The sequence below is a fragment of the Cricetulus griseus genome, chromosome 3 (assembly GCF_003668045.3).
Source record: "Cricetulus griseus strain 17A/GY chromosome 3, alternate assembly CriGri-PICRH-1.0, whole genome shotgun sequence".
In the NCBI taxonomy this organism is placed as follows: Eukaryota; Metazoa; Chordata; class Mammalia; order Rodentia; family Cricetidae; genus Cricetulus; species Cricetulus griseus.
This window is the reverse complement of record NC_048596.1, coordinates 44,551,154-44,578,398: the sequence shown is the minus strand read 5'-3', so window position 1 is coordinate 44,578,398 and position 27,245 is coordinate 44,551,154. Positions and strand designations below refer to the sequence as shown.

At 41.0% G+C, this 27,245-nt stretch overlaps 1 protein-coding gene across 1 annotated transcript in view; it reads left to right on the top strand.

Annotated features, from left to right (window-relative positions):
- LOC100762675 (guanine nucleotide-binding protein subunit alpha-14) overlaps window positions 1-27,245 on the top strand; it is a 151,620-nt gene that overhangs the window by 73,498 nt on the left and 50,877 nt on the right. Inside the window, exon 2 of the mRNA XM_027406580.2 lies at window positions 25,142-25,326. Within this exon, the coding sequence (XP_027262381.1) occupies window positions 25,142-25,326 (185 nt within the window). The remainder of the gene's footprint in view (window positions 1-25,141; window positions 25,327-27,245) is intronic.

Genomic DNA, 27,245 nt, shown 5'->3' with positions numbered 1-27,245 from the left:
CATCTCGCAAACTGTAACAGATTGCTTCAGCCCTTACCTGCTCATAAAATTTTAGTGGAAGAGGAGCTTAGGGTGCATCCAAATCTTGACACAAAGACATTCATAGTTGGAAAGAGAAAGTCTAGAAAATGTGAAACTTGCTTTATGCAGTTTCTGATCCCATCAACCTGGAAATAGGACTTTAGTCCACTGATAATGTCTTTATTCACATAAAGGAAATAAATAAATAAATAAAGACATTCATGTTACCTATGTCAATAGCCATTGCTAAGTTGTATTGAAGTGGTGCCTATGTTTTCTGAATCCATATTGTTAAAATGTGGGGTTTTTTGTGTGTGTGTTTTGCAACTGTTAGGTTTTTAAATGAAATCCCATAAGCACAAGCATCTTGTCCATAAACTTCTCCAGATTCACAGACTACTAGAGGAAATCAATCACTCTAAATATATGCATCTAATTTCATGGGGCTGTAAGTTGACCATGGATTGGAGATGTTTGAACCTCCGGTCAGAATACACCAGGTGGTTTACACTTTGCCTAAGATGAGAAGGAGAAGGAAGAGGTGTTGCCTGAGAAAGAGAGGCTCTCAATAGCTTCTTGGTATAAACTGTATAACTGGGGAAATAAAAAGTGGAGTTGATGTTTATTAATCCAGTAATAAGCACCTAAAGAAATAATAATTACATTCAAACTTCTTGCGTTTTGTGCTGAATACTTTTTTTAGTTAAATTAATTTGGTTATTAAATCCAAGTTTTTCTTGTGGCAAAATAAACATATAGTGAAATTTCCCATCGTAACCATTTCCCAGTGTGCATTCATTTGCATTAAGCACATGTATAATGTTGTACTCCTGTACCACTATCCATTTCTCCATCTAGAGAGAAAGCTCAATAAATTTTATGAAAAGTCACCCTTCATTCCCTCTGCTCCCATCGTCACATCCCCCACTACCTTGCAGCCTTATTCTGTTTCTATGATCCTGCTTGTTTTAGCTATGTGTCTTAGATAAGTGGGATTAAATAATATTTGCCCTTGGTGTCTGGATTGTTTCACTGGGCCTTGTATTTTCAAAGTCCATCGACCAGAAACCCCTTCCCTTTTAAGGCAGAGTGATGCTCCACTGTGTGTGTACACATTTCATATGTCATCATCGCTTGATAAACACAGATTTTTAACTATTTTTAACTATTATAACCACATGCATACCATCTAATAGTTTCTTACTCTTCATGCTCTTTTCAAATATTTCTCATTCTTTGTTTCCCCCCCCCCGTCTCTAAAAAAGGATTTGTTTATTCCAGATAACAATTAGTTTTGCTCTTCCTGGAAGGGCAGCTGAAATAAATTTAACCATGTCCCATCCTCTCCTTGTTCAGCATTGCTCAGAATAAATTTCAGGCCATCAGAGCTCTATAGCAAGCTCCTATTTTCAGGGAATGAAAACAAACTTTCTGAAACTCTTCAAGGAAAAAAAAATCAAACTATTAACTGATTTTACCAAAATATCTTACTTCTGTTTTGACATACATGATTTCCTTATAATTATACTGTAGCTCATTCAGAGGATTTTAAAACTAAACTGTAAAAACAGAATAGCTCTACTTCAGTTATATCAACCCAGAAAACAGAATCATTACAGGAAATTTCTAGAATTGAGCTCTGGCATCATATAACACTTTAGTGCTCTCTAGGGAATTGTTGTGGCATCCAGGGGTGTGGCTCACTTAGTTGAGATGATAACAGTCTTCTAATTTAGCTCCAGAGTGCACACACAAACAAGGATGTCTTTGGGAACATTTTCCATTTACAAGTTTGGTTGAATGGATTGAAAATGTGGACTCTTAAGCCATGACCAAGCCTCCAGAGGAAGGGAATGGAAGGCTCTTTTGTGCAGCTTCATAACACAAAGTGATTATGGGAATAACGTACACATGCTATTGTGTCTTAATGGATGTTTTTGGGTTTTGTATAAATCTGATGGGAAGAAATGGCCAAGGGAATTGATTGTATTGCGTCAGCCACTTCCTTCACTTTAACATGTTTTCCCCAGTAGAGGCTTACACCTAGCCTGTACACACATACTGTACACCATCCATTATGGGTGCTGCCTTTCCCACATGCCTGTTGGCAAGCTATGCTCCTCTTTTGGAGCACACGTGTCTGCATACATGAAAGCATCAGGACATAGACACCCATGGGCTTCTGTCACTATGCCATATCTAGAAGGGTTGTCAGTCCTTTTCGCTAACTTACCCAGTCTCTGTCTCATTTCATTGAACCCCACGTCATGGTCAATGACATGTCAAACCTCCTATGTACAATAAGCTGCTTGAAAGCAGGAGCCACGTCTTGCTTGTATTATGTCTGTTCTTCCCCTGATCTGTTGAGCACAGCCAGCCACTCCCTAGCCACAGCCCTCCCAGGGGTTGTGCTTGTTGGCAGGTAGCAAGCAGGGCTTAGGATCGGGCCCTGTGAGGCTTGCCTCCAGAAAGACCAACTGCATTCTGAGAATTGAGCTTTTTAAATAGCTAAGAGGAAATAAAGGAACACGTGGCATTTCTCATCTGTAATCAGCGTGTTTATGATCTAGGGCTAAGAATCTGGAGATATGTACCAGGTACATTCCTGGTTTATGTCAAAGCTAAAGGAGTATAGGCTTTATTTAAATCAGGCCCAAAATGGGAGAAAGAGCAAGGCCAGTTAACAGCGGAGAAGAGCCAGCTGGTCACCTCTTTCTTCCCAGGTGAGGGATTCCCATTTCCATTGATGATGCTTCCTAAGGGAGATGACACTAGATCAGACGTTTCAGAGACGTAGTTTTAAAGTGCAGGGAAAACAAAGGCAGTGGCCGGCTGGCTTTTTTTCTTCTTCTTTAAAGCAATTGTCTGTAGTCTGTTTTTGTAGTTTGTTCAGATTTTATATAACAGGTTTTCCTTTTTCCCTGTTCTGTTAATGGAAAGAGTAACATAAAATGACAGCAGGGTCCAAGGTTCCCTAGTCTGTACCAAGAACTTCTAGTTTCTGTCACCCATCGACATATTTGTAAGAAGTGGCTTGTTGCCATTAGGTTTAGAATTATCTGGCAACCCCTAGGCCCTCTCCTTGGGACATTTGACTTGAATGGTTCACATGGGATATCTATGGTGCTTGGTATAGACCTGTTCCACATAGGATTTAAAAATACATCTCATAGTCTCTCATTTTCATCATCAGCATTCTAAACATAAAAATGTGGAACAATAGCTATGAGCATCTCCCCCCTCACATTCAATAGTTATAACATCTTCCCATATGCTTACCTGCCCGTCTGTCATCCATCTGTCTTGTTTTGCGGTGTGGTATGGAAGTAAGCTGAAGACTTCATGGCATGATACCTTCAAATATTCCTCAGTGAAGAACCTTCCTCTGCATAAACAAAATGCCACATCACACTGAAGACCATGAGTAGCCTTTCTGCAATGACATGTATTATCCAATTGATGCTCAAATATTCTACACTGTTTTAAGAATTAAAAAAAAAAATGCCTCCCTAAAGAAGCCCAGAACACACAGAAGCTGAGGCAGAGGATGGAGGAGTGTAGAGGGAAGAATGAAACAGTAGAGTTTGGAAAATATGGGGCTGCAGTTCTGGGTTGTAACTCGTGGGGTATTAAAGCCTTGGGAAAGGCAAGTCATTTGCTTTTCTGAGTTCATGGGCAAAATGAAGGGATGGGGCAAGGTAGTTTCTAAGGGCTGTTTCGATGCTGGCTTTAAAATGTAATGATGAGTATTTGCAGTGGATACCTTTTATTTTGAGAAAGTATTTTTTCTGTCCACTCTTGACTATGGATTGTCTAGTTTTGTGATGAAAGTTATGAAGGTACTTGCTGTTTTATGGTGCTTCCCCCTTCTCCCATGGGACAGTATCTATTAACTGCCAGACTATCTGATGTGGGCCATTCATACTCCTTATTAGCTAGTATTTTGTTCTTAGAATATCACTTGAGTAATTCTGAATTGAGAGAGTTCAGGAGAGTATCTGAATTTGTCCTAGAATATAAAAACACTGGAGAGAGCATGGCGCTGGTTTCTGATCTCACTGGCATACTTTGATGCTCGATGTGTTATCTCCCAGTAAGCCAGCATTGTTCCAGGGAGAAGATACTTAGGGAATGTTTCTGGTTGTGCACTGCATTATAGTCCACTAAATCAACGATTGAGAGATCTCTAGTCCCCTTCCCCACTCTTTCCTTCCCTTCCTCCCCCTAGTGCTTATACTCCTATTTTTCTCTTTCCCCCACTTTTCCTTTCTCATTTGTGCATTCTTCTGGTCTACCTAGGTACTACATGCCTGGTGGGATGGCTGCAGCTGGGACTCACAAGGTCCCATGGCTAATGTCTATCTCACCAATAGCTCCCCTCAAGATGAAGAGCTACAAGGAGATTATTGCCTTTAAAAGCATATTTGCTAGTCATGATTAAAACCAAAAATGTTCCATAGAGGTTTGTATGATTCACTAGTGAGATAAAAATGAAGCTTAAGCAATCTGTGATTGGTAAAATGTGGAACTGTTTGGGAAAGAGAGAATGGTTTTATGTGGGAGTTTATATCTTTAACAGACTCTTTTTAAGTTTAGATTTAACTTCTAAATATTTTATCATTGACCTACCAACCATTCATTTATATAATCATAAAGTTATTTTCATGTCTAGCAAATGAGTAATTTTATAGCATGACATAGTAACTCTTGTGGAATATGCCTTTCTATTTTTCATTTAGTCTATGAGAATTCATGCAATGCATTTTGATCATATTCACACACCCCCAACTCCTCTTAGATTCATCCTCACTTCCCTCAGCACTTGACTGCAAGTTCTCTTCTTTAAAACCCATTGAGGAAAGGTTGAGTCAGATGTAGATTAGAAGAAAGGATATGTGATAGGTAGGGTTTTAGTTGGGGAGGTGGTAGGGGAGAAAGGGAGGGAGAAGGGAACTGGGATTGTCATGTAATTCAATCTTGTTTGTAATTTAAAAAAATAAATAAAACCCACTGAGGACAGTTTGTGTTGCCCAAGTACTCTTGGGTATGGGCACGCCCTGGAGTGTGGTCAACCTACCAGGATCATACCGTTGAAAAAGACTGACTCTGCTTTTCCTGGCAACTATCAAATTCCATTAGTAACTCAGTTAGGAGTGAGACTTCACCCCTACCTCCCCCTTTGCCTGCTTTGAACTTGCACATGTCTTATACATGCTATCACCATCACTGAGCTCATGTATGCAACACCATTTGGTATCTAGAAAAATACAAATTCCTGGAAATTATCTACTACCTCTGGATCTTAGAATTTTCCTTGAAGATATTTGAGCTTTGGGGACAAGTGGTATGATGGAAACATCTCATTTAGCTCTGAGCACTCCACAATCTCTTTATTTTCTGCAGGTTGACCAGTTAGGGCTTCTGTATTAATTGCTATTTACTGCAAGAATAAGCTTCTTTGAAGGGGGTTGGAAGATGCATTGATGTATCAATATAGAAATAAGTCATTAGGACTGATTTTAATTATACATCTATTTAGCAGAATAATAGTATTAGGGCATAGGCCCTAGCAGAGAACCTATCCACTACAGATTCCTATCCCCATTAACAATGCCAAGTTATGGACTCCATCTCATGGAGTAAGCCTTAGATCAGAAAGTAGTTGGTTCCTTCCATAGCATTCATGCCACTATTGCACTACTGGGTATATCTCGCCAGGCCAGTTGTTACTGGAGCCCACAGGGTTCACAGTTGGATGAGACTGATGATGGTTTTTTCTTTGTGTAGCATGTATAGCACCTTCCAGCAGTGTGAAAACTAGCCAGCAGGGTTGAAGTTTCTAGGTGAGTGTCATATTGATTTTTTAAATATTTTATGACTCAAGGATGTTGTATCTTAAGCAATAGTACCTACATCAAGTTCTGGAGTGTGATCAAGACCACTGTCAGTAACTCATTCTGTTTGGAGGTCTATGCAACCCCATTGGCTAACAACTCAAAAAAAGGTAAGCTGTTCCTGTGTTCCTGGTACTTTTGTTTTTAAATCTGATAGTGTGTCTAATTAGAGTAGCATTCCCCTGTTATAGGATAAGTCCATTAAAATCTTTTAAGAAGTGTCTACAGTAGTCAGTTTCTGTATGACTTTTCCAAAAGGCCTTTAGTGTTAATTATTGTTCTCCACACTCCTCCCTCTCCCTGGCTCCGTGGCTCCCAAATGGCATAATCCTTCTTGCTGTATTATTCCCCTCCCCTCCTTTATACCCCTGTATTCTACATCTCTTCCCTTGGAAGGTCCCTTCCTCTCCCATAGTGCCTTACTAGTTACCCTAACCTCTATGGGTATTCTGAAATGTGCCACTTTATTGTTTAAAAAAATCACCAAATTCTCTCCAAAGCACTTGACTCATTTTTTCCCCAAGAGCAATGTATGAAAGTACCATTTTCCCCAGATATCCACCAACATTTTAAGTAAGTTTTTGCTAGTTAAGTGCATACAAATATCTATTTTTACATTTGTGTGGCAAGATATTGTTTATGATCTAATAAAGCTTTTCTGGAGATCAGAATGCAAAGCTAGCCACAACCATAAGGCCAGGCAGTGGTAGGACACACCTTTAATCCCAGCAGCCACATTAGTTAGCCATGGAAACTGGGCAGTAGTGGTGCAAGCCTTTAATACCAGCACTAGAGAGGAATATAAGACAGAAACAGAGTCTCCGAACAGGCTATTAGCCACATTTAAGGACAGGATCGATTGCCCCAGCCTTGGTAGAGGTGGGAACTCTCTAGTGACTTGGTTGCTTTGCTTTCCTGATCTTCAGCTTGAATTCCAATATCTGTCTCTAGGTTTATATTATCCGTGCTACACTTTTGTATTTCTCTCTCTCTCTCTCCTTTTTTTTTTTACTGAAAATAGATTTTTTTTATTTTTAAAACTATTTATTTTTATTTGCATTGGGTGCTTTGTTTTCCTGTATGTCTGTATGAGGGTGTCAGATCCCCTTGAACTGGAGTTACAGACAGTTGTGAGCTGCCATGTGAGTGCTGGGAATTGAAACTGGGTGCTCTTAACTGCTGAGTCATCTCTGCAGCCCATGAAAATCCACTATTTTCCATGCAGCATATCCTGATTACAGTTTCCCCTCTGTCGACTCCTCCAAGTTCCTCCCTACCTTCCCTCTGCATCACCCTGCCCCCCACTTTGTGTCTCTGCTTAGGAAATATACAGGCACCTAAGGGATAAAAATAAAACTTAATATAACAAAATAAAACACAAAGAAATAGGACTAGGACAAAACAAACAGAAGAAAAAGAGCCCAAGAAAAAGCACAAAAAAGGATATAAATGCAGAGACACACTTGTTCACACATTCAGGAATCCCATAAAACCACAAAGCTGGAAGCCAAAATATACATACAAAACCTGTAGATTAAAAAAAAACAAATTAAGAAATAAAATAAAGGGGAAATGAAAATTAAAAAAAAAAAGCCTTGATGACATTATGAGTTAATGGGTTTTGGGTCCTTTGGAAAGCATCCAAATATATTATTGATTCATTTTCTATTGGCCACCTACTGTTGGGTATGTAGCCTACCCTTAAAAATAGTTTGTTTTCCCAGAGAGACTCCCTGAGGGAAAACTAATCTTTACTACTTTGTTTTTGAGACAAGGGTTCTCTGTGTAGCCCTGCTGTCCTGGAACTATCTCTGTAGACCAGGCTGGCCTCGAACTCAAAGAGATCTGCCTGCCCCTGCCTCCAGAGTTCTGGGATTAAAGGTGTGCACTACCACTGGTAGGTGAGGGATACTAATTTTTCATTTGCAAGTTGTTATCAATGGAGCACAGCTTCTGGGTTAGGAATTATTTGAATTTCTTTAGGAAAAAAGGATGTTTTTACGTTTATTATGTGTGCATGTGTGTACATGAATGTGTGTGGGGACCATGTGGGAGAGCCTGCCTTTTCAAGAACCAAGGAAACCACAAGGAAAAACAAGAGAACATTTAAATAAATGGGACCAGAAAGCAGAAAGAACAACTTGTTGGAGTCAGTTTTCTCCTTCAACCGTGCATGTGGGTTCTAGGGATAGAACCCAGGCCATCAGGCCTGGTGATAGCTTCCTTATCTACGGAATCATCTTACTGGATCCACATTCGTACTTTTAAAGAGAAAAACGGAACTGGAGAGAGATGGTACAGTGGTTAAGAGCACTGGGTCATCTTCCAGAGGACTTGACTTCAATTCCCAGCACTCAGAGGACAGCTCACAACCATCTGTAACTCCAGTTCCAGGAGATCCATTTAGTGCCCTCTGTGGGTATTGCATACATGTGGCTTACAGACATACATGCAGATAAACACCCAAATATATAAAATAATATGAAAAATTTAAAAACCCACAAAAATATGTAACTCAAGTATATTAAAATGGAAATTAGACCCCAGGGTAATAAACTCTAGGTATGTGAGCAGTTTGGAGTAGGATACTTACATTTTGTAATGATTTAGGAAGGAGACATAATGCACCCAGTTCTTCATTTTACAAACATTCTTGACCAGAAATTATGTCAGAGCCTGACATGGTAGCAAACATTTCCTAAAATTTGATTTGTAATCAATTGCTTTTTGCATGAATAATATAAATATTTTACTATGTCAAATTTCTTCTCTAATACGGTCTTTGTATTTTCATGGAGAGTTTTATGTGTTTATATTAAAATAACATGAATATCTCCAGTGCAGTGTTAAACACTCAAATTCTTGAAGCTGTTGATCATTTATTTTTTTGTAGATCAGTCTTTGGTTTGAGGTTTGTTTTCATATGCCATATAGGACTGTGGTGGTTTTTACCCCCCTCTTATGACTAAGATCTAATTTCAGTGCAATGAAATGACACTTACTGAATGTATCAACATGGTACCAGCACACACAGTTTCTCTGTAAAAAAGAAGGAGAATGAGAATGAGAGAAGGAGAAGGAGAAGGAGAAGGAGAAGGAGAAGGAGAAGGAGAAGGAGAAGGAGAAGGAAAAGAAAAGTCCAGTGTTTAAAGCCGATGGTGGGGGCAACATTTTATTATGTGCATTGAAACCTGGAACTCATTTTGTTTCTACTGAGGATGACTTGACCTTGGAGAAATCCTGCCAAACTCTTGCATTTGGTTCTGTTTGGATTTCAATGTGGAGACTATGGTTCAATTATAGGACATAAAATAGCTACTTTCAAGATAGTGTAAACTTTTATTAGCACTGTCAAACTGATGGCACACTTTGTAGCAATGCATTTGGAAGCTAGAGCTACAGTATGGTAATGGTTATTGTGTGGTGGATATTGTTTTGTATGTAACCACAGGACATCATTCCTGATTTTCCTGGGTATTTTGGCTAGTCTGAAATATTAGCTAACTTAGAATAATCTTAGTGCATTTAACCAGCAATATGTACCATGTTTACATGCTTGCAAAGTCTCTTTCAGTTTTTAAAATTCTGGACTTAAAGGTGAAGATTTGATCTGTTTTAGTGTGTCGTTTTTTAATTAGCTGAGTACATCTACACTAGAACGTACTCAGACTATAAAACATGGCCTGGATAGATGTTGGAAACAAGTGGATTTGGCTAGTGCTACTTTCTCTTTAGCTTGAGTGCCTGTTGGGCACTTGCAGGAGCTGGAGAAGAGTGATGTGAGCCCTGGCTGGAGTCCCCACTGGCTCTTCCACCCACACAGCTTTATGCACACTTGGCCTAGCGTGTTCAAGCCCAGTCTGCACTGCCTCACAAACATCCATCTTGTCTGCAGGCCTATGGAAATGTACCCCAGTGGCATTTTTTTCCTCAGGTTGGAGACAAGCCTGTATAAGCCCCATAGATGGGCTCGTGGCTTCTAGATTGCAGGGTCCTGAGCTCCTCAGAGCAAGGCTGGAAGCTGAGGAGATAGTATAGACTACACATCCACATGTCCATTCAGCTCTGTAGTTTCTTTGTTCTCTTGAGTGGGGAGAATATGAAAGAGGACCACAGTCAGGCAGTCTGAATTTGAGCTCCCTTCCCTAACTACACTGTGACAAACCCTGGCATGCAGGAGCATCGCAGGCTGCTGTTGCTTCTCTGAAACTTGAACTTTGCAGCCAGCAAGCTTTTGAATGTCTGTCCTCTGCAGGTGGTCGGGCTAGGTGTTAGGGAGGGCACAAAGCACAAAACTATTTTTAATCTAGTTGTGGCAAAAATGGAAGCTGAGGTGAGATTTTTCAAAACCACTGATAACTAAGAGAGAATGGTTGGCTCATAGTTGCCAAGGAAGGGAGTTGGGGGTGAAATGGAATAAAGTGGTACTGAAGGGAAGGCAGCTGGTTTCAGGGTCCTGGAAGGGAGGGGAGAATCTAAAATGCTGTCTGGGCTCGAGCAGTTCCAAAAATGTGTGAATAAGCTCACAAGACAGCAGAGACCAAGGGCAGGTGAGGGAGACATAGGCTGAGCGGGAGAAGAATGTATGTCTTAACAGAAGGCTTTCAAATTAAGGGAGTTGAATGATGCTTCCACCAAATTAAATGGAAATTGGATACCGGAGTCCAAACTTGGATCGCTGGTAAAGAAATTAAACTGGCACCACTACATTGGTGCAGAAGCTTTTAAAGCCCGATGCTGGCTCACCTTTATCCCTCGAATAATTTAGCTAAGAAAACATCACCTAGAAAAGGAATGTATCTGGGCATGGTGTGCACAACTTTAACCCCAACTTTAAGAGGCAGAGGCAGATGGATCTCTGTGAGTTTGAGGTCATTCTGCTCTACATGGTGAGTTCCATGACAAGCAGGAGTGAGATTCTGTCTATAAAACAAAGTATGAGAGGAAAAGTTAAAGAGACAGTTGAACATGCTAGAAAAAGTCCAAATGGTGCTTGTCAGGAGGACATGTGAGACTCCCTCTTCTTCCATAATGGAGAACAGAAAAGTTGGCTACAATGGGGGAGGGAAGGGATTCACAGCCCCTAAGTGAGAAACTACAGGCACTAGATGATATCTGGAGGAAGGAAAGTGAGTTTCCTTAAATGCTGGGGCTCCTGGGAGGTCTCTCTGTGTACTATCTAATGGCCCCACACCCAAAAGTGTGGCCAGCACAAATTTGAGTCAATTGTTTTTTTAAAAAATGGAACCGCAAGCTAGGGACTAGGGAGGTGAAGTGGATCTTGGAGGAATTAGCTAAAGAATGATCAAAATATATGAAATTCTCAAAGAATTAACACATTTTTTTAGTTCATTACACTTATAAAATGTATAGGAATCCCCTATCACTCTTGCCACTTATGTAAAAAATCCTACCATGACTAATAGTTACTCTAGCTAACTAATAGTTAATCTAGTGTGTTTCGTAGACTGTAGCCCCTAAATTCATGATGGTTTAGAATGCACAAGTGTGACCTTCTTCAGAAGGAAGGTCTTTGTGGGTGTGACTAATGATGTAGTACTCAGAGTAAATTTGGTTGGTGGTTTGTTCTCCCTCAGAGGGAGACGGCTGTCTGTCTGCTTCTCCCCTGTTCACAAGCATATCTCACTGTGCTTGATGACCAGGCTTCTGGCCTCTGTAAGGTCACCTTTCCTGTGTGCACATCCTTCTTCACTCTGTAGTCTCCCTCTGTGGGAGAACAAATCACCATTATTTTAAGCCACTGGCTGTAGTTCTTTGTTACAGCTTAAAACCATTTTTTTAAAATTTCTCCATTGTTATTAAAAAATGCCTCAAAGTCACTAATCTCAAAGATTGTAATTCCTTCCTGCTTGTATCTTTGCCTCCTAAATGCAGTCTCTCCCAAGCTAATATACATTGGCTTCTTTATCTCTGTTTCCACAATCATCTCCTTTATAAGTTGGTGTAACTAGTGTATGAATTCTTATTTCTACTTTAAAATGTGATTTTAATTCTCACAGTAAGTCTGACTGGATGGTATTATTATACATTCCTTTGTTTGTTTGTTTGAGACAGGATTTCTCTATGTAGCCCAGGCTGACCTGGAACTTACTTTGTAGACAGGCTGGCCTCGAACTCAGAGATTCACCTGCTTCTCAAGTGCTGGGATTAAAGACTTGTCAAAATCAGGCTTCAAAGTGTTTAAGCAACTCATCTAAGGCTATACTAGAATGCTAAAGAAGAGTTGGAGGTTGTAATACACATACGTCCTTAGCTCCACTGAAACATTGACACTCTCAAATCCGTTGCCTTGTGGTCATTATCGTGCTACACCATGTTTCTTTGACTTCCTGAGGAGTGGGCCATGAGTACACATTTGTATCATAGGGATAAATGAAAGAAGACTCCTCAGACCATTCTTTGCTTCCTTAAACATCTTGTTGTTACAGTGAGGGAATCCCACCAAATGATGGGTTGAAAATAAAGAGCTTAATCTGTATGACAATAAAATTTCTTTTATGTTTAGAGGCCTTTTAGGGCTACATCAATTTTAGTTTCAGTGGAAAGCACCCACACACACGCTTTTAGGGGACCACTGGATAGATAATTAATATAGCTAGTAGCCATCTGTTGTTGTGATAAAATAACCTTCATGAAATCTAGCAGGCAACATGGTCCAGGCTCTTGCCATTCCTCTTGGTTACTTCACAGAGCTAGAAGATAAGACTCTGCGGTTGAAGACGCTATACACCCTGGTTGCAAGATGTGGAGAAATCTAACTGGAGGCTGCTTGGAAACACCCTCACTGCTGGTTAGCTTTTGTAATACTAGGACATCATATCTCTTGATTCCATGCCCATATACTGTAGTATGATGTGGCCCAGGCAGCTGCTCCCCTACAAGCTTGCTGACTGTAACCTAACCCACTCTCTGAGGCTGGCTCTGCTTGCTGTCTGTATCCTTCTCTGACAAGCATAGTGCATTTGCTCTTTCTAAGGCCCCTGTTTCACTTCCAGCTTTATTGTCATAACTCCATACAGTGTCCCTGTCATGGCCTGCTTGCAAGAACTAGTAACTATCACACATAATCAGGATTCCCCAGCCTTCCTTTGAAATCTAGGTGGAGGTCTTTATGATATTATAACTCCACTGTGCATGTCTGCAAAACTAGTCATGTAGATAATGCCAAAGATTGCCACCAGTACAAACTGTACATGGGCCAACATGAACCATGGTTTTAGTGCTAGCTAAAAATCAGGAAACAAATCCCTGGGTATTTGGCACTATGCAGGGCCACCTCTGTATGTAGGGTCTCTGCAAATACCAGAGTAACAATCCACATGAGGCAAGTAGGAATTCCAGGTCAACACAACTTAGCAGTGTTTGTTCAAACTTCTAGAATCTAACCCCAGGTAGTTTATTTTAGCTATATTTAAGCATAAAATAATTTTGGAAAGAAGTTTCATGATGATAGAAACTCAATCCTGTGTGTACAACAAATTTTAAGACTTGTTTACATTGAAACTCTTTAACAAAGTATGTCTGTCCTCTTCCATAAAGATGGGTTCTGTTGACTCAATGTTCAAGATAAGGGTCTAGGGAGAATGACTGAGACAAACAACAGTCGTCTGTGGGAGTCAGGAGTGGCCTGGCCCTACAGATAGCACAGAAATTACGTAGGCCTTTGTAAAGTACATGTGACATCTCTCATAAGGATGGGTTTTGTTGACTGAGAAGGCATGCTCAAGATAAAGGTACAGGGCGGAGAAGAGTCTAGGATAAACAAACGTAATAGTCTGGGGGATTCAGGTGTGGCCTGACTCTGTTATATCTGTAGATAACACAGATCACCAGGCTGTTAACAACATCCATTCCCAGCTATCCAGGCAGAAACCAGGTACACATCTCCTTCCTTTGAAGAGAAACCCTGTGTGCTTAACATTACTGGATTCCCTAGAGCTTATCTGTGAGCACCAGGACTTTGTGCTCTCTATACCTCCAGGTTCTCTTCTCAAATGGAGGTCTTTGAAACAATTTTTCATTTTGATACCCTGGAGCCTGTAATAGCTCCCCCCTGATTTCTGAGACCCACTCATCTGTTGTGTTTTTATACTGCACCAATGCAAAACATGTGGTTTCTTTTCAATGGTTCACACTTCTTCAGTATCCATAGTGTTCTGGATGCACCTCTATATACCTTGCTTTTCTGACCATGTGAATTAATTAAAAAAAAATCTTTGACAGTTTCATACATGCATATAATGAATTTTAGTCATCTTCACCCCATTCCTCTCTCTCCTTGTCCTGCAAACCTTCTACTTCCCAATACACTTCCATGTCTTCTCTTTGTATGTGACCCGGTGAATTTAGAGCTATTTGCATAATCATGGATGAGACACTATTTACCAGTCATGGACAGCCTAGCAGTGGCTACTTTGACGAAGAAAATGACACTCCTAACCTTACAACCATTGACTACCAATAATCAATCCCTCAGGGTAGGGGAGGGCTTCATGGACCCTCTACCACCCACAGCAAAATGTTGATAGGCCCCAATGTTCTGAAATTCTTATATAAAGACTTGAGGTGAGTTCCTGAATGCAATAGCCGTGATATATCTGGAAGACATTTTTGCTGCACATTTTCCTATCCTTTGGCTCTTGGGTTTCTTTTGCCCTCCCTTTCAGGATGTTTCCTTAGCTCAAGCTGTGCATTTTTCAAGGCTTTGTTCTCTGTTCATCTTTGCTCCAAATTCTTTTTGCAAATTAGGCTGAAAGCATCTAGTGAGGGAGGAATAGTAAGTGGGAAAAGGTACGATTCCACTATAATATCAAAAATGAAAGAAGGAAAGTATCTAGTATTATCTGTGCCTCTTGTGATATCAGTCTGATTACTTGTAAGCATCATTTCCCAGAAGACTCAGAAAAAGGCCAAAAAAGGAGCCAGAGCCACCGCCATGCTGACACTAGAGCAAACACTAGACCAGCCAATAGAGTCTTCGCTTTCATCCGAAGCTTTGCCAGGATGCCTTTTATTATCTGTATTTCCATCAATACTCTTCTGAGAGAACACTAGAATCATCCATTTTTGCTTAACTTTTAGCATTCTAATCTTTTCCTATCCCATTCTTCCAAACTTCAATTAATCCCCCCAAAACCACTTTCCCACACCATCCAATATATTTACAGAAATCCTACACCTTGGTGGACCCATTTTCCAGGTTCCACTCAATCAAGTCAGAACAATAAACTAAAATTAACTGTCAAAGATAAATCTTTAGATTGTTTTGAAAATAGAATAAATATATTTAAGGAGTTTTTGGATATCAATGAGAGGCATGTTGAATAATTCTCAAATGTTTCCTGAATGAAATGAGAAGACATGACAAAGGTCACAGTAATGGTACATAAGGGAGAGAAGTGACAGGGATACGAGAATGAGTGTCTTCCAGGAGTCTGGGAGCATTTGTGAATGGTAGTGCTGGACCAGTATGGGAATGAGTTAGATGAGTTGGTCAGGATGTGAATAGCTATCTGTCAGATAAACCCAACAGTGGCAAGGGCCATGCCTCACATGGATGCGTGGTCTGGCAAATAGTACTACATTGCCGTTCCCCAGCTGCTCAGTTCTTATACTGGATATGTCAAAGGTAAATTCATGTGTTTGGTCACAATGGCAGAATGCAAATTTTATGCCTACTTGTGTAGGTATTAGTCTGAATAAAATTGTTTCATAATTTTCCCAGAATTCCAAGGAGAACTTTAATCTCTTTAACATTTCCAAGGTGGATAATGGGATACTGTACTTCTATAGACCTGCCATAATGAGAGTCTTGTCTTTTCATTGTTGCTATCACCTCATGTTTAGTTACACCAGCAGGCAGGTAGCAGTGTTTGATTAGTGTTTATTTCATGTGATTTGAATTTATCCTGGGGTGAGGACTATGGCTTCCTTGAGCATCTGTGCTTCAACAGAATCTCATGATGTTTCAAAATGGTTCCTTCATCTCCTTGCATCTCCATCACTCATGTGGACTGAAGGATATCATTTCTCGATTGTTTTCAGGGATTCTGTCTTTTCCTTGATGCCTTGTTCTACTTTTTCTCCACTCTCAACACGAGTGAATGTCCAGCTTTGAAGCAGCTGTCATGATGGGCAAGGGCAGTTCTGACTGCAGGCTCGCTTGGAGTCGGCCCTCTAGTGTTAGAGCACCCTCAGCAGCTCACAGCCTGAGAGCCACTGCCCACCAGTGAATGAATGTTACTGTAAGGGTGGGGGGAGGTGCTAATTTTCAGAAGCAGCACTGAACTGTGGGAGGTTCTAAAACTATTCATGAAAATGTGTATGTCTGCCCTTTTCATAAATCCATCGTGAGTCCGTCTCATTCAGCAGAAGGCGAATTCATGATCTTATAAGAAGAATGAGTGATGCTAATGGAGTCTTTGGTATTTTATCTGTTAGCCATAAAACACATCAGGGGTAGGACTCGCCTTATCATTGATGTGATCCATTCATTTCTTGGGAAAATGAATATTGGTCTAGAGAATGCTTCAAAGTGGAGTTTTTGTTGCAAAGGGTCTTATAAATGGGCTGTTGACACAGAATGAGTCATACTGTATAGCTTTTTCTTTTATCCCTTTTGGCGTGGTAAGGAGGTGATGTGGAGGCCAGGGTCTTACTAAGTAGCCCAGGATGGCCTTACATTTCCAACTCTCCTATGATAGCCTCCTGAATACCCGGATCACAGGACTGTGCCACAAAAGCAACGTTATGAAGTCTCTCTCTATTTGAACTCTTAAATGCATTGACAGCAAATGTGAAAAGTGCATTCTTTTCTATACCTTACACTTAAAAACTAAGAATTCAAAGTACTTGTGTTTACAAGCTCACTAGTGTGGCCCTTTAGCTTTGTTTGCTCCAAAAGTGAGGGAGTTATATAGATGGCTCAACAGTTAAGAGCACTTACCGTACTTGTTGAGGACCCAAGTTCAATTCCCAACACCCACATGGTGGCTCACAGCCATCCCTAACTCTAGTTCCGGGGGATCTGTTGCCCTCTTCTGACCTTCATAGACATGCATGTGGTACACAGACATACACTCATACACATAAAATTTTATTTAAATCTTTTTTAAAAAAGAACTTCTCAAAGATACTTTGAACTTGAAGTCATATCCATGATGACACCAAGTAAATAAAGGGTTATATGCTTGCTTTTGATATCCATTGAGGGACTGGTTCCTAGACCCCTCTAGGTTATCAAAAGGCACTGCACTTCTCTCCTGCAGTTAAATGGTGCTGTGTTTGTGTAAACCTGTTTGCATGCTCTCATGTGCCTTAGCTCATCTCTGTATTACCAATGATCGCCTGATAAGGTGGGAATGTGAGCTAGTCATTACATGGCAGTGTTTGGGAACTGATGATAGGAAATGAGTCTACATATCAGTATGGTTGGGGGGTCTTTTAGATTTTCATTGCATATTTGTTTATTTTGTGGAGCTGTGCATGTGGCACTGGGCAGACTGGGGAATCAGATGAGAACTTGAAGGAGTCAGTTCTCTCCTTCTGCTGTGTGGATCCTAGAGAATGAACTAAAGTCATCAAGCTTTTTGTCAGGTACTTTTTTACTTTTGGGCAGGTATCTTGTTGGTCCTAAAAGAAGTTTTTAAAAATACCTCTCCTCCATAGTTGATTGAGTCCACGGATATGACATCTGTCTCTGGAAGGGTTGCTGAGCTTAGAATGATGGCTTTTCTTGTCTAGTCCATAAAGATAATGGGGCATTTGAATAAATCCAAAAGATCATCAAGTATGATGATGCAGTATATTCTGAATTCTCCATTTAAAAACAGCAAAAACAAACAAACAAAAAAACATCTTTTAGATTTCATCACTTGATTTCTTTCAACTTCCCCTTTTTTGTTTTAAAAGCCTCGTGTTAACTTCTTTTGCTCAAAGAGTGGCCATGAATCTGTCTGCAGTTGCTTCCAGTTCAGTTGTTGTAACCTCCTTTTACAGTTAAAAGCAGAGAGTCCTCTAAGTGTAGGATCAGAAGCTAGGGAAGGTGTCAGGTTTTTATGATGACACGAGGCTTGGGCAGAATTGAGTATGTGAATCTTATTGATTCTTTAAAAACATGTTCTCCCTGGAAAAGGACGAGTAGAGCTTGGGACCCAGGGTATTTCTTCATGAAGTAATGAATTTGGAACTTCATAGAAAAATCCATGAACACAACTGAACACGATGTAGCAGCAGCTGGGGCGTTTCTGTCCCAGGTGGATCCTATCAGGAATCCCTTCCGAAGGGCCCTGGAGCAGTCTGTCCAGCCCACAGAAACCTCTAAAACACTACTGGCCGCAAATGCATATTCCCAGGCTGTTACTGAGACCAGTGAAACTCAGCTGAGGAGGGGCAAAGAATCTACATTTTGACTGAGTCCTCTGCCAGTGCATTCTGCTTTTCACTTGGGGAGTTCTTTAGCTCTCCCCAGGATTTGCCAGCCTTTGTCATAAACCCCCATGTGCTGAATGACAAACTTCAGCACAGCAGCCCATTCAGCTGCAGAAACTTCCACCGCCTGAGGTCAGCCCAAGCTGGAGAGGAGCAAACAAAGTTACAACACTGTCCTCTGGGCAGGTCTCTGCAGGTGAGAACACTGTGGCTTAAAGAGGACAAAAGGTCTTTCCTGAGTGGATTTATCTGGACTCCACAAAAGACTTGACACAGACCTCCACAGTGTGCTTGGCACCAAGTCTTCATCAGAAAGCCATAACGCAGGCACCTGGCTTAGGAGAGCTGCTTGTGTCTCTCCAACAGGTCCTCCCACTCTAGGTGACCCCCACCTTACTGCTTTCCAAAAGGGAATCAACACGGAGGTCTAGGATCCACAAATATCCATTCAAGCATAGATTTTAGGTTACTAGTGTACCCTCTGTCAAGAAAAATAAGGTCCTGTCCTTAGAGATCCCACATGGTGTGTCTGGGCCAGCTGACCTGTTGAAATGTACCTGAAAAGGGGAGTGAGGATTGAGAAGGAAACAACCAACCAACCAAACAAACAAACATAAGATAGAGGCCTCTCAGCCTGGAGAGATAGTTAAGATCACTGGCTGCTCTTTCAGAGGTCCTGAGTTCAATTCTCAGCAACCACATGGTGGCTCATAACCATCTGTAGTTTGATCTGGTGCCCTCTTCTGGTGTGCAGATTTACATGGAAGCAGAATGTTGTATACATAATAAATAAATAAAATATTTAAAAAAATAGAGGTCTCTCAGTAAATACTGCCACAGAGCCCTTTTATACCCAAAGCAAAATGGGGGGCAAAAGGCCTCCTGTCCAGCTGGGCATTGGTGGTGCACAATTTTAATCCCAGCATGAGGGAGGCAGAGACAGGTGGCTCTCTGTGAGTTTGAGCCAATCTGGTCTACAGAGTGAGTGCCAGGACAGGCTCCAAAGCAATACAGAGACACCCTGTCTCTAAAAGCAAAAAAAAAAAAAAGAAGGGGGGGGCAGGGGAGGAAAAAATCTTCCTGTTCATGGTTCAAGGAACAGACAAACAGGTGTAACCACCTCCTTAATTTCCTTAATTCTCAAAACATCTACTAACCATACTTTTGGCCAAACATCCTGTTATTTGACCTTGAGGAGCAAGAAGAAACTTGAACTCTCTACCTTAAGTCAAGATGGAATGGAGTCACTATGGGCTTCCACATCTATGTGCTGCCATGAGGCTCATTTACCTCCTCTATGTGCTTACCATCCTACTCTGCATCTCATGGCATCTCCTCTGACTCCGCCCTTCTTCTCCCCAGCGTTCTCTCTGCCCTGCAAATCCTGCCTAGTCATCAGCCAATAATTTGATCTCACTTTATTAACAATGAGAGCAACAAATCTTCGTAGTGTCCAGAGGGTTATTCCACAGGCGCAGTGAGATGATGACAAACAAGCAGCTCACACAAGCAGGCTCTTGACACCAGTAAGAATTGAGATCTGCAGACATGCCTAACTTAATGATGGTCATATGTTCTGAAAAGCATATTAAGCAATTTCACCACTGTGCAAACACAATAGAGTATACTTACACAAGCCTAGATGATACAGTGTCTGCATGCCTAGGCTGTGTGCACAGATTGCAAATCTATGCAACATATCACTGTCCTGGCAATTGTATCACTGGTAGTTGTAGCACAGTGGTATTTGTGTAAATGAGCATTTCTCAATTGTAATAGTGACAATACAGCATGGTGGGAATTTTTCATTTTTGTTATAATCTTAGAGCCTGTTGTGTACATGGGTATTTGATTTAGTTCACCATATATGACACCCATTGTGTATGTACACTGGTATTCCTTTGTTGGCTGGGATGTCATTTAGTGGTTTATGCCTCTACTTAATAGCCATCATTGGATTTTATTTTCAAATAGGAAAATGGAGAAATGGAAACCAAATGGAGAAGCACCATTTTCCTTAGTTGTATTGAAAACTGAATCTATACATGGAATTGCTACTTGATTCTTTCCCTCTTCTGTGTTGCTACATGCTGAGTCTGGGTGGAAAGCCTCCTTTTAGGATGAGACCTTCATCAGACCTGAAGGAATCCTTGGTAATCTGACACCATAATTCATTTCCCAACCAAAATGCTTGGCCCATGTTTAGACCAAAGATCTGCTGTGGACTGCCGGTTCCTTCTCTTCTGCATTCTCAGGAGGAGCTCCAGCAGGCTTATTCTGGAGGGGCACATTTAGCCCAGCAACATGGACCTAAACCCATGTTTTGGAAGGTAACTGGCTAAGTCGGTGGTGGTTCGGGGGATAAGCAACCCACTCCTCAGTTTAAAACCACCCAAGAAAAACGACTAGTAGTTTTCATGCCCAGGATCATGCCTCTGGGTGTTCTTTTTATGTTTCCTGAATAAATGAATGCATGAATGAATGAATGAATGAATGAATGAATGAAGGAATGAATGAATGAATGCTGGAAGCCCCCATGTGGAGTTCCTGTTTGTCATAGATAAATGGATCAGCTCAGATCCTTGGCTTGAGCTCCAGTCCCTGCAGCCCTCACCACAGCTGCCATTTTAGAAAGCAGGATGTCTTTACGTGCCCTCACTCCCTCTTGCCTGCTGCCCCCTGCTGTTGGAGCCAGCTCAGCTCTAGGGCAGTTCTGTGGGCTGAAAGGCTAAGCCTCTGCTGTTGTAATCTCAATTTGTGTAGGAAACGAGGCCCATTGTTCAGGAAAATACCAAACTGTCATGGGAAGAGCATGTACCAGCACCGACCTAGATTCAGACCCTGGCCAACACTAACATGCTGGGCAAACTTAAACAACCTCCTTCATCTTTATGATTCTCAGTTTCTCTTCTGGAGAAAGATGGCACCAGCTAGGTTGTTTGGCAGCTTCAGTGAGAGTGAGAGCATGCCCACCAAGTGGTTTCTATGTCTTCTTGGTCTTGGCTCTCAGTAGTCGATGTCATTCAGTCTCTTCTTTCCCTCTAAACTAGCTTATTTTGCTGTGTGTGTGTGTGTGTGTGTGTGTGTGTGTGTGTGCACGCACACGAGCGAGTTTATGTGTGTACATGTGTTTAACTGAACAACTGCCATTTGAAACCAAATATTCAAAGAGTATTTTAAAATAATGATATTGTTATGCACTTTTCCCATTTAATCTTAAAACTCTTCTAAACAATTTTTTAATGAAAGAAATCAGTGGCTTTTGAAACTTTTGTGACTGGCCTTGTCCTTGTGTGAGAGAATGACCCCTGTTACTGGGAGCTTCCTTATCTCCCGGCAGAATTTCAGGCTGTCTTGAGTCGGTTTTCTGGTTCCAAGGTCACAGTTAGAGCTTGCTTGAAGCAGTTACATAATCTCCATGTTCACATCTACTTCTTCATCTGTAATACATAGGATTACTGATGTTTGTTAGGGATGAACTGATGAACTGGAGGCTCAACACTAGTAGGAAGAGAATATTGTAATATCAAGGAGTGGCAACCCAGAATTTTGTGGGAACGGAGATCTGATCTGGCCTAGAACGTTGGACCAAGCTTTGATAGTAAACTTTAGGAGAATGGTCTATACTCTGTTCAGTCTTATTCAGTTCTTTGGGTGGAGATAGAAGAATCTAGTTAATATGAGAGCTGAATAGCAGGAAGAAAAATACTAAAACTGTCGCTGCATGTGCATGGGGAGCTTCCCAAGAAGGATCGGAGCACATCCCAGCAGGATCTGAGCAGGATATATCTGTAAGATGGTGGCTTGGCTGGGTTTACATAGTATGCAACTGGATTTACAATTTGCCCTTATTAGGCCAGTATCACCAGGTCCTTTGGTTTATGAGCCAGATCTTCTCTGATGCTAGAGACTGTCAGTGGAGTACAAGTGAATCAAGTTCAGGTCTTGTTAACTATGTGTGCTTGCAGACCATAGCCAGTCTATCTCCGAGGTTTCTCTCCTGCGTACTGAAGACAACAGTACTTACTTCAGAGTGGTCTGAAGATTAGAGATGATGATTTGGATAGAGTAACTAGCCATAGTGACTACTCTAATATTTGTCAGTATCAGCATCCAAGTAGCACTCAGAAGAGGGCATGGACTATCAGAGTATGGTTCTTCTAAAGGGTTTATCTTTCTTGTCTATCTGGTTGGAGTCCTTTGACACACATAGAACACAGGGCTGGGCACAGAGAATTGGCATATCCTATTTTCCCATATGTTGTATTTGAAAAATTTAGAGATATTCTATTCAGAAAAGGACTGCTGAGTATGCTAACATGAACACACCTTGAGGATGCTAACTGAAATAGACCAGCCACAAAAGAACAAAGGCTGTATAACTTCATATAGAGTATGTGTCAGGAATAGTCAGATTGACAAAGCAGAAAGGAAGGGTGTTTTACCAAGGCTGGGGTGGGGCTCAGTTTTGTAAGATTAAAAGGGTTCTGACAATTGATTGCACAGCACTCAATTATTTAACAAGACTGGTCTGAACTGTACAGTTAAAGATAATTAAGAAGAGATCTGGAGACATTATTCAGTCAATACAATACTTGCTATATAAGTATAAAAACCCAGATTCATATCTCTAGCACCCATGTAAAAGCCAAGCATGGTGGCACATGGCTAAGATCCCAGAGCTGGGAAGGTGGAGGCAGATAGATCTCTGGAACTTACTGGCCCACCAGCTAGCCTAGCCAGTTCCAGGAATCTCTGATTCTGTGAGAGACCCTGACTCAGACAATTGGGTGGAGATTGAGAGAGGAAGACAACTTACATCAAGCACTGCTCAATATTTATCTTAATAAATATGGTACCAAATGGCAGGGGCCATACCAGGCACAAAGAGAGCCAGCATAGATGTTGTGCCAGCATTGGTGTATAATGGTTAGTATTATCAACTTGACACCGAGGGGACAGGCCTTCAGATATACCTGTGAGAGATTGTCAAGATTGAGGCTAGCCTGTGATAACAGCTGTGAGGGAGTATCTTATATATATATATATATATATATATATATATATATATATATATATATATATATTTGGTTTTTCAAGACAGGGTTTCTCTGTATTGCTTTGGAGCCTGTCCTAGAACTTGCTCTGTAGACCAGGCTGGCTTCTACCTCCCAAGTGCTGGAATTAAAGTCGTGTGCCACCAATGCCTGGCTAGAAGTATCTTGATTAATTTAATTCATGTGAGAAAATCCATCATAATTGTGGGTAAGTGTCTTCCCTGAGTACTGAACTTGACCTGATCAGAAAGGGCAGGCAAGGCCAAGAGTAAAGTCCAGGAAGAGAGATCAGCCTGTGTGAAGGGCTCAAGGAGGGTCAGTATGAGAGCAGGCCAACATGACTGGAGTGTAGAATGGAGAAGGGAGGGCTGCTGAGGGCAGTGGGCCCACACCACCAGGCCTTCTTGCTCATGTTTGTCTTTTTGAGAGGAGGGGGATACAGTGAGGGTTTAATAAAGACACAAACAGAAGAGCAAATGTGTGCTTGACAAAATCAATCCTAGATATGTTTATCAGAAGAATCATAAAATCCTTAAAAGTTTTGTCACACTCAGGCCTTTGCTATAAGAGCCCTGGTAAGATGTGTGGGAAAGGCCATATAAGCTTAAAAGTCACTAAATTTAATCAAGTTAGTAACTATCATGAATTCTAGCCTCCTACTCTGGAAAACACATCTCTATAAGTAAACTGTAAAAAGATATGCACAACATGGTTTTTGTGACTAAGAGTCAATAAAGTACCAGAGATGATAGAATTTCATGACAATTATATAATCTGAGTGTTCTGTTGAGAACTAGAAAGTGAGTAACTATAGACAGTGACAATCATTTCATGAAAAATAATCTTCAGTCTTTGTTATAGCAAAATTTCTATGTTTTGGTTGATATTTTTCACATAACATTTTCTTTTGACAGAAATACTATTAGATATTTATTCTCTTTTTGCAACAAATTATGAAATGTAATTTACACTCTGTAAAGTACATTTATTTTAAGGGTATTGTGGTAATTTCAATTTGGAGATAGTTTCTCCTTCATTTCAACTGGAAACCCTATTAACTCAACTGTTAATTAAAAATTTCAAGCAGCACATAGATTTGGAATGAACCCTGAGTATCTCATATCATCAATCCCATTTATCACAGTCAATATTAGAAAATATTTGAGCTTCATTGTATAGATATTTTTACTGCCATTTTAGCAGAACCTCAATCTGAGATTAAAAATTATATTAAAGATCTATGGTATAGTTCAATGATTTATACTTCTTGATGCCCCAGGCCAGTGTCAGGAGTTGAGGAGACCTCCTGAAATATAGATTGGAACATTAACAACAACAAGCATATAGACACTTGGCATTACTGAGAATGATGCTTCATCATGCCAGGACCAAGGACATGTTGGCAAGTTAGCTATGTTCTCCAAGTGTTTTTGCTGCTCAGATCCTTCCTGCACACTGAAGAGGCTCCACCCCTGCCAATGTCATGATGAGCAACAAGACCTTCGTGTTAGACACAGGGTTCTTGTTTCAAAGTCTAGAGGAAAGGAAGATGGGAAGGCATTTCCTGGGGCTCAGAATATAGTGCCTCATAAGCTTCTGGTAGACTCTCTGGAAACCCATCCCACCACCCTGTTACCCATGGTGTGGACTGGTGCTACCAGGGTTCCAGATTGGGAGTCTGTCTGCTAACTGTTCTTTCACTCATTGTTTTTCTCTTAGGAACTGGTGAAAGTGGGAAAAGCACCTTTATCAAGCAAATGAGGATAATCCATGGGTCTGGCTACAGTGATGAAGATAGAAAGGGCTTCACGAAGCTGGTTTACCAAAACATATTCACTGCCATGCAATCCATGATCAGAGCAATGGACACCCTGAGAATACAATACGTGTGTGAGCAGAATAAGGTACCATGCTTGGGAGGGTTGGTTCCATGTGTGAATACACACCTTCCTATTGGGTAGTTGGGAGAGTTGACTCTGTGTGTGACTGCATGCCTTCCTATTGGATGCTTGGGAGGGTTGACTCTGTGTGAATGCACACCTTACTATTGGATGGTTGGGAGGGTTGACTCTGTGTGAATGCACACCTTACTATTGGGTGGTTGGGAGGGTTGACTCTGTGTGTGAATGCACGCCTTCCTATTGAGGTCAATGAAAATCTTTGAATAAAAAGGTTTGCTAAGTGCTTTGGTGGAGGCATCTGTAGTGAAAGAGCTACTTAGGGCATGCAATGGATTTAGTTAATCCTGTTGATCTTATGTCTGCTAGAAATTTTCTGTAGGAAATAAGGTTGTGGTGTTATGTGGATACAGGGAATCTGAAACTAGGGCATTTGTTGAGGTTGCTCATTTCAGGGTCTACAAGATGATGTCCTTTTCCATTTGAACCGAGAGACCATTGCTTGGTTTTACAGCATCTAGCTTTTCAAGAGTTCTGAGTCTCAGGAAACATTTTCACGAATGCACTGTAGACTACTGAGAGAATCAGTTGTGTTTGTTTGTGTTGGGAGCTGGCCCTTCTTGGGAACTAAGTGACATTTTATGAAAGCAGTTCTCGTGTCCCAGCTAGCAAAGTGCTCTCATGATGCGAGCATGCCAAGCTGATACTTGCTTTCTGTCACTGGTCATTAGTGATGCAAATCTCCTAACAATGAAGGGAAAAGAAAAGGCAAGAAGGGTGGGGGTGGCAAATAGAATTGCCTGTGCTACACTGGAACAAATTGGAGTTTACTAAGAATCCAGATTAGACATAAGAGTTTAGCCAGGTGCCTATAATTCTAGCAGCTGGGAGACAGAGACAGTGGGATCATGAGTTTAAGGGCAGCCTGGGCTACATAGCAACACCCTGACTTTTAAAAATGAAAAAAAAATGTTTTTATTTCAAATAATCAATACTGTATGATGAATGGCATGGTGACGAAATAATTCTATGTCAAATGAACCTCTCGTGAATCTCTTTAAAAATGATGTCGATGCTAACAGTGCAGAGCTGTATGTGCTTCAGGATGGATAATTTTATCAGCACGGTGGCACCTGTACTCATGTGTATCTTCTGTATACAACGGAGAACGTTTCAAAGCAACTGAAGTATTTAAAAGCCTATTTCTTGGCAATTCTTTATTTAGGATACAATATGCACCAGATTGTTGACACCGTCACGTTGTTGGTACAACTCACGTATTTACCATCCTTTCCTTATAGTCTCAAAGGTCGTGTGAAGGACTATGTCCTAACTGTAGTTCAACTTCCAGCAGTCATACTGGAAGCATGTGGAGTGAACTAATATGCAGAAATACATGTGCAAGGTGCATGCTAAGCCACTTGGGATGCTGTAGACATACACGATTGTGAAGATTCACACATCCGTGGCCCCCTTCAGTACAAGTTTCAGTCCATGCTACCCTATGTAGCATCCTAAAATCAGGCTTTCTATGGAGATTTCTGATTCTTTCAGAGAGGAAGCGAGATGGGAATGGCCTGCTGGTGATTTCCTTCATATTGTTTTCCCTGGCTGTAGGCTGCAGTTTCTTTGTTGGTCATGGTAGGGTAGCTGGTGAAGCTTGGGATTCAGGAGTGGGTTTATAAATAGAACTACTGATGAGAAGGCTCAAGTGTAAACCAGTTTTGCCTCCCTTGCTGATGTGTGCTTGTGAAGCCTAATCAAATTTGGTAGTCAAGACCTCTAGGTTTCAGTTTTTGTTTGGTTTTCCTTTGTGGTCTCTTAAAAGTGCTCTGAGTTTATATTTGAAACAAAAAGTTTGTGTGAGGCTTTGACATTCCATCACTTTATCCTGCTCACTTGGTCTCCACTCTTTTCCATAGGCC